General features: G+C 37.6%; 1 protein-coding gene across 1 annotated transcript in view; it reads left to right on the forward strand.

The window, feature by feature from the left end:
- LOC113108455 (sodium leak channel non-selective protein-like) overlaps positions 1-17,451 on the forward strand; it is an 81,914-nt gene that overhangs the window by 48,447 nt on the left and 16,016 nt on the right. Inside the window, exons 17-24 of the mRNA XM_026271602.1 lie at positions 12,392-12,528; positions 12,764-12,905; positions 13,178-13,251; positions 15,720-15,821; positions 15,941-16,010; positions 16,124-16,215; positions 16,645-16,767; positions 16,941-16,997. Of these exons, the coding sequence (XP_026127387.1) occupies positions 12,392-12,528; positions 12,764-12,905; positions 13,178-13,251; positions 15,720-15,821; positions 15,941-16,010; positions 16,124-16,215; positions 16,645-16,767; positions 16,941-16,997 (797 nt within the window). The remainder of the gene's footprint in view (positions 1-12,391; positions 12,529-12,763; positions 12,906-13,177; positions 13,252-15,719; positions 15,822-15,940; positions 16,011-16,123; positions 16,216-16,644; positions 16,768-16,940; positions 16,998-17,451) is intronic.

A 17,451-nucleotide genomic window follows, 5' to 3' on the forward strand; every position in this document is an offset into this window, starting at 1 on the left:
ATTAAAAAAATATATCTTTAAATAGATAATCAGTATTGTTTGATTGTCCAGTTGTACCTTGAAACACTTTCCCAGTTCCCATCCATGCGCAGCCTGTTGCTGTATTCCTTTTTCATTCTCTCAGAAAATAGAACTATTTTCACAGGGATCCATTCTCATGTCTTCAGTCAGAAATATCTTGAGGCACTCCATGATGCTTTTTGTTACTGGGGTTTCTTAAGGCTTCATGAGAGTGATTCAAAAGTATATGCTTGCAGTGTTGTTTGTTGTACTCATTTAGTCAGAGCTTTGAATGGGCCATATCTATATTCATTGATATTGACTATGATAACTGATTTTTTTGGCATACAGTAGCTGGCAGCTAAGAATGCAAATGTTCAAACCTGAAGTTTGAGTATCTATTATTAGACAACTGGCTCTGTGAAGATGGAGGAATTAAATGATGACTCATAACTTGTTGGAACATGACAGAGATTTTGGTAGCACTCCAGATGAGGACAGTCAGTTGCTACTTCTGTGTACCCTTCAAAGGACAAAACTAGTCAGTAAAAGTATGCATTTAAAGGGGGGGTGAAATGCTCATTTTCACTCAATCTCCTGTTAATCTTGAGTACCTATAGAGTAGTACTGCATCCTTCATATCTCCAAAAAGTCTTTAGTTTTATTATATTTATAAGAGAAAAATAGTCTGTGCCGATTTTTTTTCGGAAAAACACGAGCGTCTGGAGGCGTGGCGTGTGGGCGGAGCTAAAGAATCACGAGCGCCAGTAGGCTTTTGCGTTGAGAGCGTCCGGAAGCTGTGACATTAGGAAAAAACCATCATCCAAAACAAACCATGGCTAACAGTCAGATTCAGCCGTTTATTTATGATCCAGAATCAGATCCCGAGGCTGAAACTGAACGAGAGCAGCAGCAGCAATGACTACAACAGGACGTCTCTATGTAGTATGTAATGAAACTTTATATATTTGCTTAGCGGTTTTGGAAAATGACTAAGTTCCACTTTATGTCGTCTTTTTTTTTTTTTTTTAAAGGTGTACAAGGTTTACTTGATGTGCTTACGCGCCGATAGCTAAGTTAACAACACAGAGATATTTTAAGCAGTTTTACTCACCGCCTGCGGTTCCAACACACGATCGTGACCCTTTTTCGTTGGGATTGTATCATCCTTAAGAAATAAACGTTACGCAAATCCGGCGTCAAACTGGACCTTGTTTGTAAAACAAGCATCTTCAAAATGCAGGGAACAAACAAAAACACTTGCACAACTCCGTCGATGCTCTGTAAAAATAAACTCTGTCCACTGGTCCCTTAATGTTTTTTTTTTTTGGTAATCTGTGCAGGGTTGTCTTGCCCTCGCAACCAAAAACACACTTCTTTTTGGAACAAAAATACTCCTTCAAACGTACAACTTAATTTTTGAAACTTTGTCCATGTTTAGCATGGGAATCCAACTCTTTAACATTGTAAAAAACTCAGTATGCATGAAATAGCATTTCACCTCCCCTTTAAGGTGAATATGCAGTTTAAAAATTCCATTTGAGTGGAACATTAGGTTTAGATACCTGGTATATATTCTAATTGACTAATTTAATTCAGCTCCTGAAAGTAGTTTGTTGTCTACTCATTTATTTTTATTCTTTTTTTTCCCCTAAGATAATAAACTATCTTAGGCTGGTTACATTTTTTTTGGCAGGCAAAGCTTAGAATTTGGCACAATTTGACCACCTGTCACGTCACAAAAGTTCTCCAAGCAGAAAACAAAACCATTTTCACCCAATTTCTTCTCACATGTGCATTAAGCCTTACTCATGCAAGATTATTTTTACATTTGCTCAGAATAGTTCCAACTAGGTTTGCCCTCTGTGCCATCACAGGTGTTGAAAAAGAACAACAGAGATGTAATTTACCACAAAACGAGTTAATCAATCTGATTTTCTCATGGTAACATTCGTCATCATTTGCTGATTGCAATACATTGTTTATGAAAATAGCATGTAATTCATGAAAATGGCATGCATCTGTCAATACTGGCAGATGATTTTTCTTTATTTGAAGCATATTTCAAAACCACAGACATAAATGGCTTGGTGGACACAAGTGGATTAACAGGCATTGATGGATAGACATGATTTAGAGTTCTCTCTTTATGGCCTCAGAAGTGCCATTTGCTCTACCCGCAAGTCTAGACTCCAGGACACAGATTCTCTCAGCAACAGCACAGGTCACAGATGCTCACTGATTTAGTCATAGCTATGCATCATATCTTCATCTGTAGTTTGCAACCAACAGGTACAGGAACAGGAAAGAGAGACTGTACTGTAAGCAGCCACCACCGGAATAAAGGGCAGACTCAGAAATTGTACACACTCCTGTACAAAAGCCTTCTTTTCGTAAGAGTAGATTAAATTTGTCAGGCATCATGGCAGGCACCTGCATGGGCACACAGAAAGGATCATTAGAAATTAAACCCAACAGGATAAGAGGAGGGAGAGCTAATGAATATCCAGTGTGTCCCACATGTTACAGATCAGCCAGGGATAATAGGAAGTGTTTATTGAGCTTCCATCTTGCCTCTGTCAGGACTTGTCCAAACCTGTTCAGGTGGCAATCCTGAAATAATCATTTATGCCATGAAATTATGCTTATACTTTTTAATGAATTGTTCAGACAGCTGAAGGTGACTTGAGAAAGGTTGAATTTTATATTGAAGGTTTTCATACTTTTTGACACCAACGACCTAACGACTAAATACGACAATATACAAAACCCTTCAAACATTTGGAGTCAGTAAGGTTGTTAATGGTTTTCAAAGATGCCCACCACGGATGCATTCATTTGATCAAAAATACAGAAATTGGGTGGCTCTGTAGTGGCGTCCGTGGCTGAAACAAGGAGTGGGGTGCTCAGTGATGGCCCTCGTGGCAGTAGTAGTGAGAATGAGTTGTGGCAGGCTGTTCTGGAGCATGTGGCTCAGGAGCCTCTGGGTCCTTCAGACTTGGGACCACTGGAGTCTGCTTCTCCAGGACCTCCAGGCTAAGGACCACCAGGGTCGGGTCCTCTAGGATATCCCAATTAGGGGAAGTGACTGAAGTCCTTCTCCTGCATTTGCGAGGGTGAGGCGATAAATGGGTGGCCACCACCAAGGAAGCTGCAGCAAGGCTAGAGGTGGACTTGTCTCTCCCTCTGTGGGCTAGGAACTCAAAAGATAGATGCTCCGCAATAACCATCCTCTCTATGCTGATAGGCTCATCAAGGGCATAATTAAACAAATCCTTGAGAGACGCATTTTTATAATCCAGCCCCTCTCCAGCACTGCTGAACTCCACAGCAAACTCCCTCAGGTTTGGCCCCTGATGACAGAGGAAACTCAATGCTGCTTCCTTAAAAGTCCTCAAATAGCTGATCCATTCAGTCATGGGGCACGTGGAGAGATGAGGCGAGTAATGGGAAAAAAAAACACCTTAGAGCAATTACTATATGCAATGAAATATAAATGTTACTGTCATTTGATGCTGAATGTGGTGAATAAGCTGCTAGTAATCAAAATGTTGAAAATGAAGTCATTGAAAATGATAACTTTGAGAATATCGCTGAGATTGTGAATAGGAGGCAGATAATGAATATACTTTGGAAGTGTGCTCTGACGATGACAGTGATGGTAAAATCATCTGCTCAAATTGAACCCTTTTAAGTTACAAAAGGTAATGAAATATACTTTATTTTATTCTTCTGTAATTGTTCTTAATAGATCAAGAGAGTTTTTTTTTCCCCGCGTGTGCGTCATCACGTGCATTATTCGTTTTTCTTTTTCGCACTCAATATGGAAAGTCCTTAAAGCTACTTTTTGTAATGACTATTTGATGTTTTTCTCATTTAACACAATAATGGTTTTAAATTATCTTTTGTGGGTAATTTCCGATGTAATTGATTGAAGATGAAGATTGCATATTTTCATCAGTTGACATTGTAGATGTATTGATATTTGGTGAATTCAAAAGATTCAGAGGTGTAAAAGTGGCTAGTGGAATTTCATGTGTAGGAAAGAACAGTCTAGCTGTCATTCCCTGAATAAGCCGGTCTCCCTGTCTGACCACTGTTTGTTACACATCACCTTTGTGCCACGTCTCCTGATGCAGCCTGTTCATTCGGCCGGTCATGAGCCGTTTCCCTCACTGATGGCAGAGATTGATGGTTGTTACTGGGTTGAGAAATCATTACTTTCCTCCAGTTAAATGGCAGTGAGAAGTGTCAAGAGCTGATAGGGGAAATGTTTATCTTTTTATTGACAGAAATCTAATGGAGGACTTTCCCTCAGGTAAGGAGGGGGAGGATCTGGAAGTGGGACCATGCTTGGTTAGCTGACTGAGGTCCATGAATGTTTTCAAGAGCTACAGACTTCACACTTCAAATCAAAACTTTCTATTGTGTCAAACTTTTATTTGACAAATCTACAATAATATAGTATACAGAAGTACTTATTGACAATAAAACTCAGTAGGTTTTTACATTGCCTTATAATGTCACCTTTTTCCAAAACTCCTAACCCTATGCATGAGCTACTGTATAGTACAATACTGTACAAGCAACACTAATTAGATACACTTACTATGAGTCATGAAGCATCCATTAATACTTTTTTTCTACAATGCAATGCTGCTGTTATCAGGATGCAGTGTTCAGGTTATGTTTAACAGTCTCCTATAGGTAGAAGCTATTCTGTAGTGGGTTGTTTTGAATGTTTTATTTGACACATTAAATAACTATCTAAAGAACAACTTAAGAAAAGGTCACAGTGTCAACTACTGTATATGTACTTGGTGTCAAATGTTCTTTCTGGTCTAACCACACTGCCATCTAGTGCCTACAGCTCTCACTCCATATGATACTACTGTAGTTCTCAGGGTAAATCTCATCAGTCAGATCATATTTCTTGCCAAAATTATATTTTGCCTATTTGTTTACTTATTTTTTTTTGTCAAGGGTTTCTTAGTTTTCATAAAAAATATTATTTTCTAATCCACTCCTACATGGATTAATAATAATAATACTTAATATGTGACTCTGGAGCACAAAACCAGTCTTAAGTCACTGGGGTATATTTTTAGCAATAGCCCAAAAAGCATTGTATGTGTCAAAATGATCGATTTTTCTTTTATGCCAAAAATCATTAGGATATTGAGTAAAGATCATGTTCCACGAAGATATGTTGTACATTTTCTACCATAAATATATCAAAACGTAATTTTTGATTAGTAATATGCATTGCTAAGAACTTTATTTGGACAGAATTAAAGGCGATTTTCTCAGTATTTCGATTTTTTTGCACCCTCAGATTCCAGATATTCAAATAGTTGTATCTCAGCCAAATATTGTCCTATCCTAACAAACCATACATCAATGGAAAGCTTATTTATTCAGCTTTCAGCTGATGTATAAATCCCAGTGTTGAAAAATTAAACACTTAATTGGTGTAGGGTCACTTATATTAATGATATGTTTTAAATATTGAAATAATATATACAGATTTAATTAACTAAATCAGAATGGCTTGTGTGGTTGTCTTTAACTGGCATAAAAATAATGTGATGAATTTTAATGGTCCTAAAAATAGACTTGGTATGACCTAGATAGATTCTTAACAGGTTTCTTCATCCTTTTAGCAGAAATGTTTTACTGTTTGACTCGTGTTTTAGAATGACTGTCTGGCTGTTTGGAGTCAATTTAAGTGTGTAAGAAAGAAAGAGTTCCAGTCCAGCCAAACTCAGTTTTGTGGTGTACAGCCAGGTCTAGTAACAGACAAAAAAGTCGGCTATTATATTATTTCTGCGAATGAAACAAAGATAAACTGCAGGAATTTAAAAATGCAGTGTTATTTTCTTTTATAGCTTCCAGCAGCTGAAGCATCCAATGGGCTTTTTTCACCTGAGACAATATCATAAATTTTTTGTTTCTTTCTCATTTTGTTTTCTGTTAATTTCCCATCTCTTGCAGTCATCTGCACAAAGCACATCTGGTCCTGCTCAGAAATTCCTAAACAAAATACAATGGGGCTCAGATGTACAAACACACACACATTTGTATATCATCACACCCAGTTTAAAAAGTGTGGCATCAACAATTTGTCACACACACACACACACAAACACACTTGATGGTCCAATCTGACTGCAATAGACATGAAAGGAGCCTCGGTAACAGGCCTGTCCATCGAATGTGGCTTCCTGTGCTCCATCCTCTGATCTAACAGTCACGTCCACACCCCCCCACCCTCGCTGCAGCACCTGATCCAGATGTCTGCTGCCCCAGACGATGTGTGTGTGTTCCAGCTTTCACCCAGACCCATTTTCATCCTTTCTGGAGCCCCACTTTTTTATGATAGAGTTTCAACGTGACCTTATTTGCTTTGTATGTATATATATATATATATATATATATATATATATATATATATATATATATATATATATATATATATATATATATATATAAGAAAGAAGAAGAAAAAAAGTCTTCATTATCTTTCATCAAAATGTAATTACCTACACTGACATTCCTTTTCAGTTGATGTCACCTAGGTTGTGCAGAACAGAATCTGATCATATTATTTCAACACACTTTCATGACATTTCACAAGAATTTGTACAATCATTTTTTTTTTTTTTTGTGCTAATATGCAGATTTAGATTGGTGAAGACATTAAAAAATACCTAGAAATCATATTGAAGGGGTGGTAAATTGAGATTGAAAACTTACAAATTCTTATGAGTTTGTGTTGCATATTGTGATTTATTTATGTTTCATGTAAATGCATGCTTGGATTAACATAATTAACAATAATCTGAATAAGACAAAATTCCTTATGTACAGTATAATGTCATTAAGAGTTATAACAGTATAATATATACAACAGCCACACACACATAGTGTTTATGTATGTATATGGCATGATAAAAATTTATATAAATCTTCATTACTTCCAGTAAAGAATAGCTGGATTTTCTGCATTTATTATTTGTAAAAATATTACCAGGTTCGTAGGAATATTTCCATTGCCATACAACATACACACAAGTGCTTTTTGAGGAACATCAGACGTTTTGCCTTGCCATGCTGTGCCACTCTCGCCATGCTATGTATTCAGCCAGTCAGCCTCTCAGGTGCCAAAGGTGTGCCTCTAAGAGGTCTGGGAGTTTATAGCCTATGCAGCACCATGCCTCATTAGATACTAAATGAGAAGGAGAGAATGACCCCTCTACCCCTGAGCTGCTTATGCAAGTTCACCTAGTCTGATGCAGAGTAGAGCGGCACGCATAATGTATGTTTATCAGGCATGCTAGAACTAAATCAGCAGCCTAACTGAAATGGAACCTTAAAAGGTGACTGATTTGGAATGTTCTGCTTTAGGGGTAATATACACAGAATGCACTATAATAGTTTGGAGCAGAGGTCTCCACTGCTTTAAAAAAAACAAACAAAAAAAAACATTCATCTTCTTTAAACTTGACACAGTGTTTAAAAAATTCAGAATTTGTATGTACATACTGTACCCATACATAGATATTTACATGCATAGTGCAGTCCTGTATTAAACCATATATTCTGCTATATTCTTGCCAGTTTCAGGCTGTAGACTTTTGAGCCTGACATGTCAAATATTCTGGTTCTTTTTAAAACCGATATGGGATTATGTCTGCCGACGCCGTCTCTGAAGGTCACACTCACACACACACACACACACACACACACCGTTAGACATTATTGCATGTGTTTACATTAGCTCTCCACTGTTTTATGGTGACCTAACTGGAGCATAAATGTATCTAATGGCCTGTAGAGTAAATTTGTGGGACGGTGACATACAGATTTGTAGACCCACCAATCATTCATGACGCTGGGAGCACAGCGCACTATTATAGGCTCCTTTGTGAATGTGCCACAGACCACGCAGCAATTGGTCAATATCCCAGACCCTTGTCTGCTTGAAAGGTCGGGGATTGGAGAATAGCCTAGTATGGTTCACCTGAGCCTGAAATTGGAAGAATGTGTGAATAGGAGTGAATGGAGCAGCCTAATGTGTCCGAAGGGCAAAACATTCATTTCAGATGCACGGCTCCCACTTCTGTGATTTATGGAAAATGCTACATATGATTCATCATTATGAAGAGTTATGGCCATATGCCATTTTTACAACAACAACAACAACAAAAAATGCATTACATGCAGACCTTCCACAAGCCATCAGAAAAAAAAAAACATACAACTAGCTACAGGCAGTCATGTAGAGATGCAAATCAGCATGATGTGTTGCACTGTATGCAATGTATGTGAGCCCATATCATTTTGCCTGTTTGATATTGATCTGTTTATTGATCATGGTGGATTTCACTTTCTAGCTGTGCTGATTGAATTTGGCTTTCCCTTCCTCTTCAGCACTCCATCACATGTACTTACCACCTCTACTTACCATCTTGAAAATGAAAATGAAAATTCTGTCATCATTTAGTCTCCCTCACATAAATTCAAACCAGTATGGCTTTATTTTGCAGCAGTATTATTTATATACTATTTTGTATTTTAAAATTTTTCAATTAAATTAAAGGCAATTAAATTACCTTTCATGCAGTGTGTAACAGCTCTAAGTGAATGAAAGCATCCTGCAAAGTTTTAAATCTGAAAGTGCACCGTGTAGAAAGTTATTGTCAGAGTCGATTCTGAATTATTGAAACAAGTCATTTTTAAAACAAATCCCCAAACTTTTCATGTTGACGTAAACATTAAACATTAGCATACTGGCTGCCCACTTATTGGTCTTTTAGCGTTGGTCTGAATCAAAATGAAAATTCATTCTTTGCCACTAGGTGGCACTTTTGGAACGGTAAAAATAGCGTTTTCCCCATTAATGCTGTTCACAAAGCAGCACTTCACTCCCAAACGCTGCACTATCAGGTATTACAGGCATACACCCAGCGCAATGCGGCACACTGCAAGTGTTTTTGCTAGTTTCAGCCCGGAGCAGTTCTTATTTTCACATACTGCACCACGTTGTTTAAGTACCAAATGCATTTGTACCCATTTGTGTGCTCATGGGCATGCTGGTCTAAAAATGAGGTGTGTTTAGGCACATTGTTGGCGCATTGCTGTTTTGAGGAACTGAAAATAGACTGCACCATACACCAACTCAAACCTGGTATAAAGTCTGGTGCAGTGTTTTTTCTTTGTTAATTTAAAGATTGCGTTAGTATAGGCAGTCCACAACTCGTGCTCACGCTGGTTATTAAACACACACAGGGACACACAGCAGCACACAAGCATACCAAATATTGCAAATTAAAGTATTACAATGTTATTGTGTAGGCTACATAAATACATAAATATAAAAATGCCTACAAGTCATAATGGAAAGTCAGTGCATGTTTCAGAACTAGGCTACCTATTTGCTCGTGCACATTCAGCCCTGTTTCCTTTCTGGAGATGCGTTCTGTCTTTGCGCTAGCAAATTTCACTGTGTAAATAGTCATGGCACGAGCACAACTGGTTCTTAAAGGGAATGGGAGATGAGACACTGATTGATTTATTCCATATTACGCCCAAAAAAACACCCATTACCCATTAAGAGAATAGGGACAACCCATTTCGACCATCCGCCCAGGCCCACCAACCGTTTTCCCGTCGTTAAACTAGCAAAAGTCGATTCGGACATGCCCTGAGTGTACCTGCGCCGTGCGCTTTAGACCATGCGCTTAGATCGTTAAAATAGGGCCCCAAGACATTAATCAGAAGATTTGTTTCAAGACATTTGACATGTTTCCATCCTGAAATCTTATGTGGGTTGAACTATTTTTTACGCACCTCATCCCGAATCTTCCATTGCAAATTCCAAAACATTATTTTAGAGCTAACAACAGAGACTCGAGCCACTAATATGCAGGCTAATTCAGTTATTAATGCAGTTATAAGAGGGAGAGAGAGAGAGATTAAGCGCATGTTAATACCTGCGTCTATGCGTTTCTCAGCAGTGTTCAGCAGCAGCATCTATTATTAATAGCGAATCTTTAAGTTAAACTGCTTCAAGAACCTGGCTACTGAGAAATGTCATGTAGCTTTTCAGCTGCGAAACTATTTTTATTGATACATTTGCGGTACTTTGCTGACAAGAAGTTTCTGTTCGTGTATCACTTACATAAAAATGTCTTCAGATTTCGAGTCCATTGTGATTAATTGTGAAACACCTTGTTTTATCATACCAGATTGGAATAAACAGGAAGGCTGATGTGTGGCGTTGCAAAGATGGGAGGATTCTTCACATTAGCTATTTATACTAGAGTGATGTAAATTGTGTTGGTATTAGTTAGGAGTGCCTGTTCTCTCTGCAGTGCTCCATGTCGTGTGTGTCTCTGTGTGAGAGCTAATCAGAGGCTGTTGCCAAGTAAAGAGCATAGTTGAAGCCACCCCACAGAGTGTAGAGCTATTGATTAGAGCCTTGGGGACATGTAAGGTTTCAAGCACACACTCTTTTACAATTAAGTTGCCTTAAAACAAATGTAGATTATTTTTTTGAATAGGAGACAAGGAAATCCAACTTTGCTTTAGTGCAGACTAAACTGTTTTTTTTATATATATATATATATATATATATATGTTTTCCAGCAAGAAGCACAGCAAATGGTTGGTTTCCCTATGTATTTTTCTGACTTAAGTACTATTCTGTATCCAGCTTCTGCAATAAATGCAAGATTACTGAGGGGGTGTTTTATAGTTTTTATTTCTTTGTTTATGTATAGGTGAACATCCGGGATCCGGGATCTAGGTGTAGAGGCAGAACATATGTTATCACTGGGAATTAAAAATCTAGCGTGAAAGGGATAGAGGTGAAGTTGTGTGTCCCCTACCCCTTTTTTATCTGTATGTAGGTGTATGTATGTATGTATATGCTTATGTTACATATACAGGTTTACCCAAATACAAATCCATACCTACATAAGTTATGTATGTATGGATTTGCATTTGGGTAAACCTGTGGGTACTTACATATGCGTATTTCTTTAATATTTCTTTGAATAATGTTTGTGGAATGTTATGTATTCTGTGATTTTATTTTTATTTCAGTTATTTATTCTATCCCTTTCTCTGTATTTTGCTGTTTTGTTTTTATTTTGTTGCATTATTATACTTATCGTTATAAATGATCCCAGTAATTGCTTAGAAACGCATTCCTTTTGGATTCCTTTTGAACTTTTCAAAATGGCCACAAACACTGGTCCAGACTGATTTTATGCACTTTTTGGCTACATTATCACATTTGGTTTGAGTAGCTGTTAACTCTCAGCCCAATACATTGAAATTATCAAGATCCATGTTGAGCACATTTTCTTTTGGCTCAAGCACCAAAAGCATTGTTCTTACTGCAGACAGGCTCTCAGCAACATTAGCACAACAACATATAGTCTCCACTGTGCTTCACTTCCAGCACAGTTCACTCACAATTTACTGTGAATACATACCAAGCTAAATATGAGTTAACTTGCAAGAAGGATAAACATGGTTTGTGCCAACCACTGTTTTGTGTCTAATAAATAAATAAGAAATAAATAAGAAATGTAAAAATTGGGTTGTACTGTTGGGTTTCCATTTGATGTCAATGTAAAATGTGGATCCTGAAGCAAAACAAGTTGATAGCCAGTGTTGAAGGATAACTGCATTGAGACTGTGCGCTGCTGCCATCTTTAGACAGCCTAGCAGAACAGCAGTCTGTTAACATAACATTTTGCTTTTAAATCCTGCCAAACGAACATCTTGTTCTCCATTTTTTTTTACTTAAGATTTAAATTAATTAGAAATTAGTTTTATTGTTTTAGTAAATCAAACTGTAATTACATGTTTTTTCAATCCATAGGGAATGGAGTGAATTTCTTAATGTGCATTCTTAAGCATTTTTAGAAAATTTGAAACAATCTGTCATCTCAGTTTGATCTCATTCACTTTAATGTATCCCTCTCTTCGGACAGGAGAATGAAAAGTGATCCTCTAGCGTGCTCCGGCCTAATCATCTGAGGCCTTTATGTTTCTTGATAGACATGAAGAAAGATAAAAGGTTATGGCACATAAAGTCAGTTAAACCTCAGAGGGCCACATTAATTCAGAGCAGTGCACCATATAGGCTAACCCCTTCCTCTCTCACCACTAGAAGTGAGGAACTGAATTTAAATTTCACATCTTTGCATTCCGCTAGTTTGCAAAAGGGACAGTCAGAAGTAGAGATGGTCAACTTATGTCAATTTTGGACTGTCCACCAAATGTTTTGAGGGCTATGTGGCCCCAACAGAGTCTCTCAGTTGAGTCACAGAACTAGACATTTGTTTCAAAAGAGTCTTCTGGCTTCTCTCCACAGCTGAAACAGAGCGAAGCCAATGCTGATACGAAAGAGAAACTTCCTCTGCGATTACGGATCTTTGAGAAGTTCCCCAATCGACCACAGATGGTGAAAATCTCCAAGCTGCCATCAGACTTCACTGTGCCCAGAATCAGGTACTGTGTGCACCGAATGATACCTCAAATCTTCTGAATGTTTGAAGAGAGAGAGAAAAAGGAGGCTTCCAAACCATATAAATGAGAAAGAGTGTCATTGGACTCTCTCGGTGGTGGCTTTTACTTACTTATTCCCTTACACTGCATGCCTACTACTTCGTCCTCAAGAATCCTCTGAAAATGTGAAGTCCCTTGTGTGTTTGCGTGTGACTGTTTGGTAATGCGTGTGCTGCAGGGAGAGCTTCATGAAGCAGTTCATTGACCGACAGCAGCAGGACCCCAGCTGTCTGTTCCGTCGCCTTCCCTCAGCGTCGTCCTCATCCTGTGACCATTCCAAGAGATCTGCCATTGAAGATAATAAATACATAGATCAGAAGGTACCAGACTCCATCCCTCCCACGGTCTGCCCCCTCAATACACACAGGGACTGAACAGTGCATTCATGAATGTTCTGAAAGGAACAGATCTGTTTCCCACGCAACAAGACTTGCATAACTACATTTTGTTGATTACATTCAGATGTTTTTGTTTGCTGATATCAAATTCAGCTTTACCCATATAATAATAGCTGTTTGCAAATAAATCCATCTAAATTGTACTGTGTATTGATCCATGTCTCCTGTGTGCCTAAACTGCTTTTTCTTCCTAGCTCCGAAAGTCAGTATTTAGCATCCGGGCTCGTAACCTCATGGAAAAGGAAACCACTGTCAATAAAATTCTGCGGTGAGCTTGTGATCTTCTCCCAGCATTTTTTAAATCTATTTATTGCATATAAGCTTTATTTATTTTATTTTACATATACATATATACATATATAAACACATTCACCGACAGAGACTGATATTTTTATTATAGTATGCACATCCTAGCAAGGCTACTGATTTATTATTTTAAGTCATTTTTAAAAAATCATTGCTAATCAATGTGCAAACATATTTATAGTCCAAACTTTTTTTAAATGTTCATGTTCAGATAATTGAATTCAGTGTGTTATTGAATAAGACAGATTTTTTCATCAGCCTGAAATTTTCAAATGCTTTGTCATGCATTGTACAATCTCATGAATAATTGTAACAATAGTTAATACAATATAACACTTATCAGTTAATTATTACACTATGCTTTTTAAATTATTATATTATGTTATAATTATTTACAACAAGATTATGTATTACAATGCAAAATATGAATAATTATAATGCATTAGACCATTTAATAACCCTTTATAATGCATTATACATAAAGACTTTAAGTAAAAGGTTACCAGATATTTATTCATATTATAGATATGTGATGGGAGTAGTAATACAGCTTTGCTTTGTTCTCTGGCAGCTTTGGGCAAAAACACATTCATTCCTATGCAGGGTTAATATGTTTTGATTTCGATCCTACATTTCCATGATTTCGACTCCATGTTTGTCATCCAGCCAGCCCGGCAGTCGGAGCAGATAATGGCGTCTCCATATCAATACAACTGGTAGTGGGTCACCTGTGAGCATGAATGAACAAATTATTATTTAAAAATCTGGCAGCGATGCAACCACATATTCCAAGTTTCCATCAACCGCTCTCGCCTCCGTCGTTTAGTTTCAGATCACGTCAATGCCGTCCCCTCCTCCCTTGTGTTATATACACACACACTCACATACACACACTCATACACCTCACCTTGACCACCCCTCCTCCTCCAGCTAAGTAGACAGACTGCACATCAGTATCCATCCCACGTCGTCTATGCTGTCTGGGGCATTCAGTCTGTCTGCATACACACATGCGCACACACACATCCCTCATCAGCCAAGCACTCATCACTCTGAGTGGCCATAAATAAGGGCGACGTGTTCTCTTGAAGCTGAAATTGTCATTAGCTGTGTTCTGGTACATGACTCTGCAATTAATGGACAATAGAGAGGCGGTGGTGAGCAGACGGCTTTTCAAAGCATACATAGATCAGCACTGATTTAGAGCAAAAACAGCCAATGGGATCACAGCGGCGGAACAATCTCCCACTACCAATTATAGCAACAGCCTCACCAGTCACATTTCATCTCTAGACATAGCTCTGGAAGATTTGCTTTTTTTTTAACTGTCAGAAAACACCACAAGGGGCTTCTTGACTATTCCTTCATACAGATCTCTTGTCCTTTTAAAAAAGTGTTGCAAGCCCAAAGTAATAAATATATTTATAGTGGTTTCATTTCAGTTTAGTTAGATTTGTTTCTGCATTACATGAAACTGAAATGTAATGTGATAAATGTGCAGAGATATGATTTTTCAGTCAGTTACATTTAAAGATAAAATTATGGTTCATTTAATTCAGGTCATTATGTGCACTAAACATTAAATGTTATAGTATGATTCAATTTTAAATTTAAAGAGTTAAATCAACCAAATATTGTGCCTAAATTCGATGTTGTTAAATAAATCAGTATTAACTCTTGTGAAAACACAAACAGGGTCGCTTGCTGAGAATGTCCCACATGCATACAGAAAGTTACTTCGGTATAAATGGAGTCAACTGAGTGATCATCATCTACGTTTTGTAATTTTTGGCAGAAGTGGAAGTGGAGCCTAGTCGACATATTACCTCATATACCTATACTAAACATGCCAAATCTTTCCTAGGAGATGAATTCCCTCCTACTGCTTCATCTTCTCCTCACTGTTAGCCTGAGTTTTTAGTGCACCACAGGTCACATTTGACCACTCTGAAAAAGGATTAATTAGTTTCCTCTCCATGGGCGCCCCATTCCTTAGAACTGTTTCCACCTGCACAACACAGTGTTAGCTAATAAGAACCATCTGCTGTGTCGGATGTACAACAGCGTACATGACAGACAGTAGTGGCACGGCTTAAGGGTTGTTGTTCACTGAAACTCTTCACACTATCCTATACATTTACAGAAGGTATAGTAAAAAAAATAATTTGAATTATTTCTAAGTAAAAAAAAAAATTGGAAATAATTTAGAATAGGACTTCAAAATGGAGATAGTTATTAGATTTTGATGCATAAACTGCTTAAATGAAGCATGCACAGTAAGAAATTAAATAAAAGCCTATTTGGATTTAATGTCTTAATATTAGATGGACAATACAACAAGTATCATAGATGCAAGTTTTCTCAAAGAATACCACACTGTTTGTCTTTTTCTGTTGACCTAGTTGTGGTTTGTCTGTGTTAATTTTTCAGAGCCTGCACTAGACAACGCATGCTGAGTGGCTCTTTTGAGGGTCAGCCAACAAAAGAGAGATCCATACTCAGTGTCCAGCACCACATCCGCCAAGAACGCCGGTTAGGAAAGCACATTAACATGCTTTCACATACTAATCTTATTAATTTATATAAGGATTAATGGATTGATGTACACTATAGTCATAAAATGCATTATATTATACTACTTTTTGGCATAGGTCCCTCAGGCATGGCTCTACCAGCCAGAGAATCAGTAGAGGGAAATCCCTGGAAACACTCACTCAGGATGTGTGTACACACACACATACACACACACACACACACTCAGGCATCACCGAGTAATAGCTGACAGCACTATCTGTGACTATCTGTGATCTCTGACATGCGTGTGAACTCTTCAGCACTCCACCACGGTCCGCTACCGTAACGCCCAGCGGGAGGACAGTGAAATCAAGATGATACAAGAGAAAAAGGAGCAGGCTGAGATGAAACGGTATTTCTGACACTCCATACACTTGCCTTGGCATGCGGTCAGTCGAACAGATCTTATCCCCCCAAACAAAACATGCCATGTGGGAGTTATTACACCATATCTTTCTCTAATACTGTATGCTGATGGTGGCATAGTGCCATCAGTGTATGACAACAAGACATATTGCAAGGAAGCAAAGCTTTTGTTTTAAGTCGGCTGTATTTATTTGCTGTATTCAGAGGGCAAGAAGGGACTGTAGAAGAGAGATCAGATCACATTTTAGCTGATTTACAGATAGAGTACACTAAAAGAACTAGTAAGGTCCATTCTGTGCATCCTATATCTTTCTATCTTTTCCTTACTTTAATAAAACTTAGAAAAGCAGTGTTTGCTGAATATGAGATTTCAAAATGATTTATTGTTAAGCCCAGAATGTTTTTTTCCCCCCAGAAAAGTCCAAGAGGAAGAACTCCGGGAAAACCATCCATACTTTGACAAGCCACTCTTCATCGTTGGTAGAGAGCATCGCTTTCGAAACTTTTGCCGAATGATTGTGCGAGCCCGTTTTAATGTGTAAGGCCAAAGCAAATAGAATTCCACTGCAGTATATGATTAGTTACAGCAGCATTTTCATACGCCTCAATGAGATGACTAATCCTTTGGTACCATAATCACTGAAAAAATGCCATGTTGTTTCACAAACTGTTGTGTGTGTGTATGTGTGGTAATGGGCTTTTTATGAATAGGTCAAAAACGGATCCCAATACAGGCGCAGTGAACAGCACAAAATACCATCAATTATAGTAAGTTCATAAATGTTTAGGGCCTGTGCATGATGCATGATAGCCTGGTAATATACACAATTCAATATATAAAAAAAGGATTACAGCTTACACCGGCATCTTACTTTTGCCACAAATCATTTACAATTTATGTCATTTAAATTAAATAATAATATATTATTTGAATTGTAAAATATGAGTAAATTAGGTAACACTTTATTTTACGATAGTCTTGTTACAGGTTGCATGTACTTAATATTGTAATAATAATAAGTTATGCAAATTATGCAATAATAAATTATGTATAATTACATGCAAGTGACTGTAAGACAAACCCTAATCCTAACCCTAACCATATAGTAAGTAAGTGCATGTGGTTAATTAATATTACTCTCTATTTAAATATATAATTACACTGTAACAAGGGCACCTTAAAATAAAGTGTAACCTTACATTATGAAATAATGAAAGAAAA

Source organism: Carassius auratus, chromosome 9 (genome assembly GCF_003368295.1).
Source record: "Carassius auratus strain Wakin chromosome 9, ASM336829v1, whole genome shotgun sequence".
In the NCBI taxonomy this organism is placed as follows: Eukaryota; Metazoa; Chordata; class Actinopteri; order Cypriniformes; family Cyprinidae; genus Carassius; species Carassius auratus.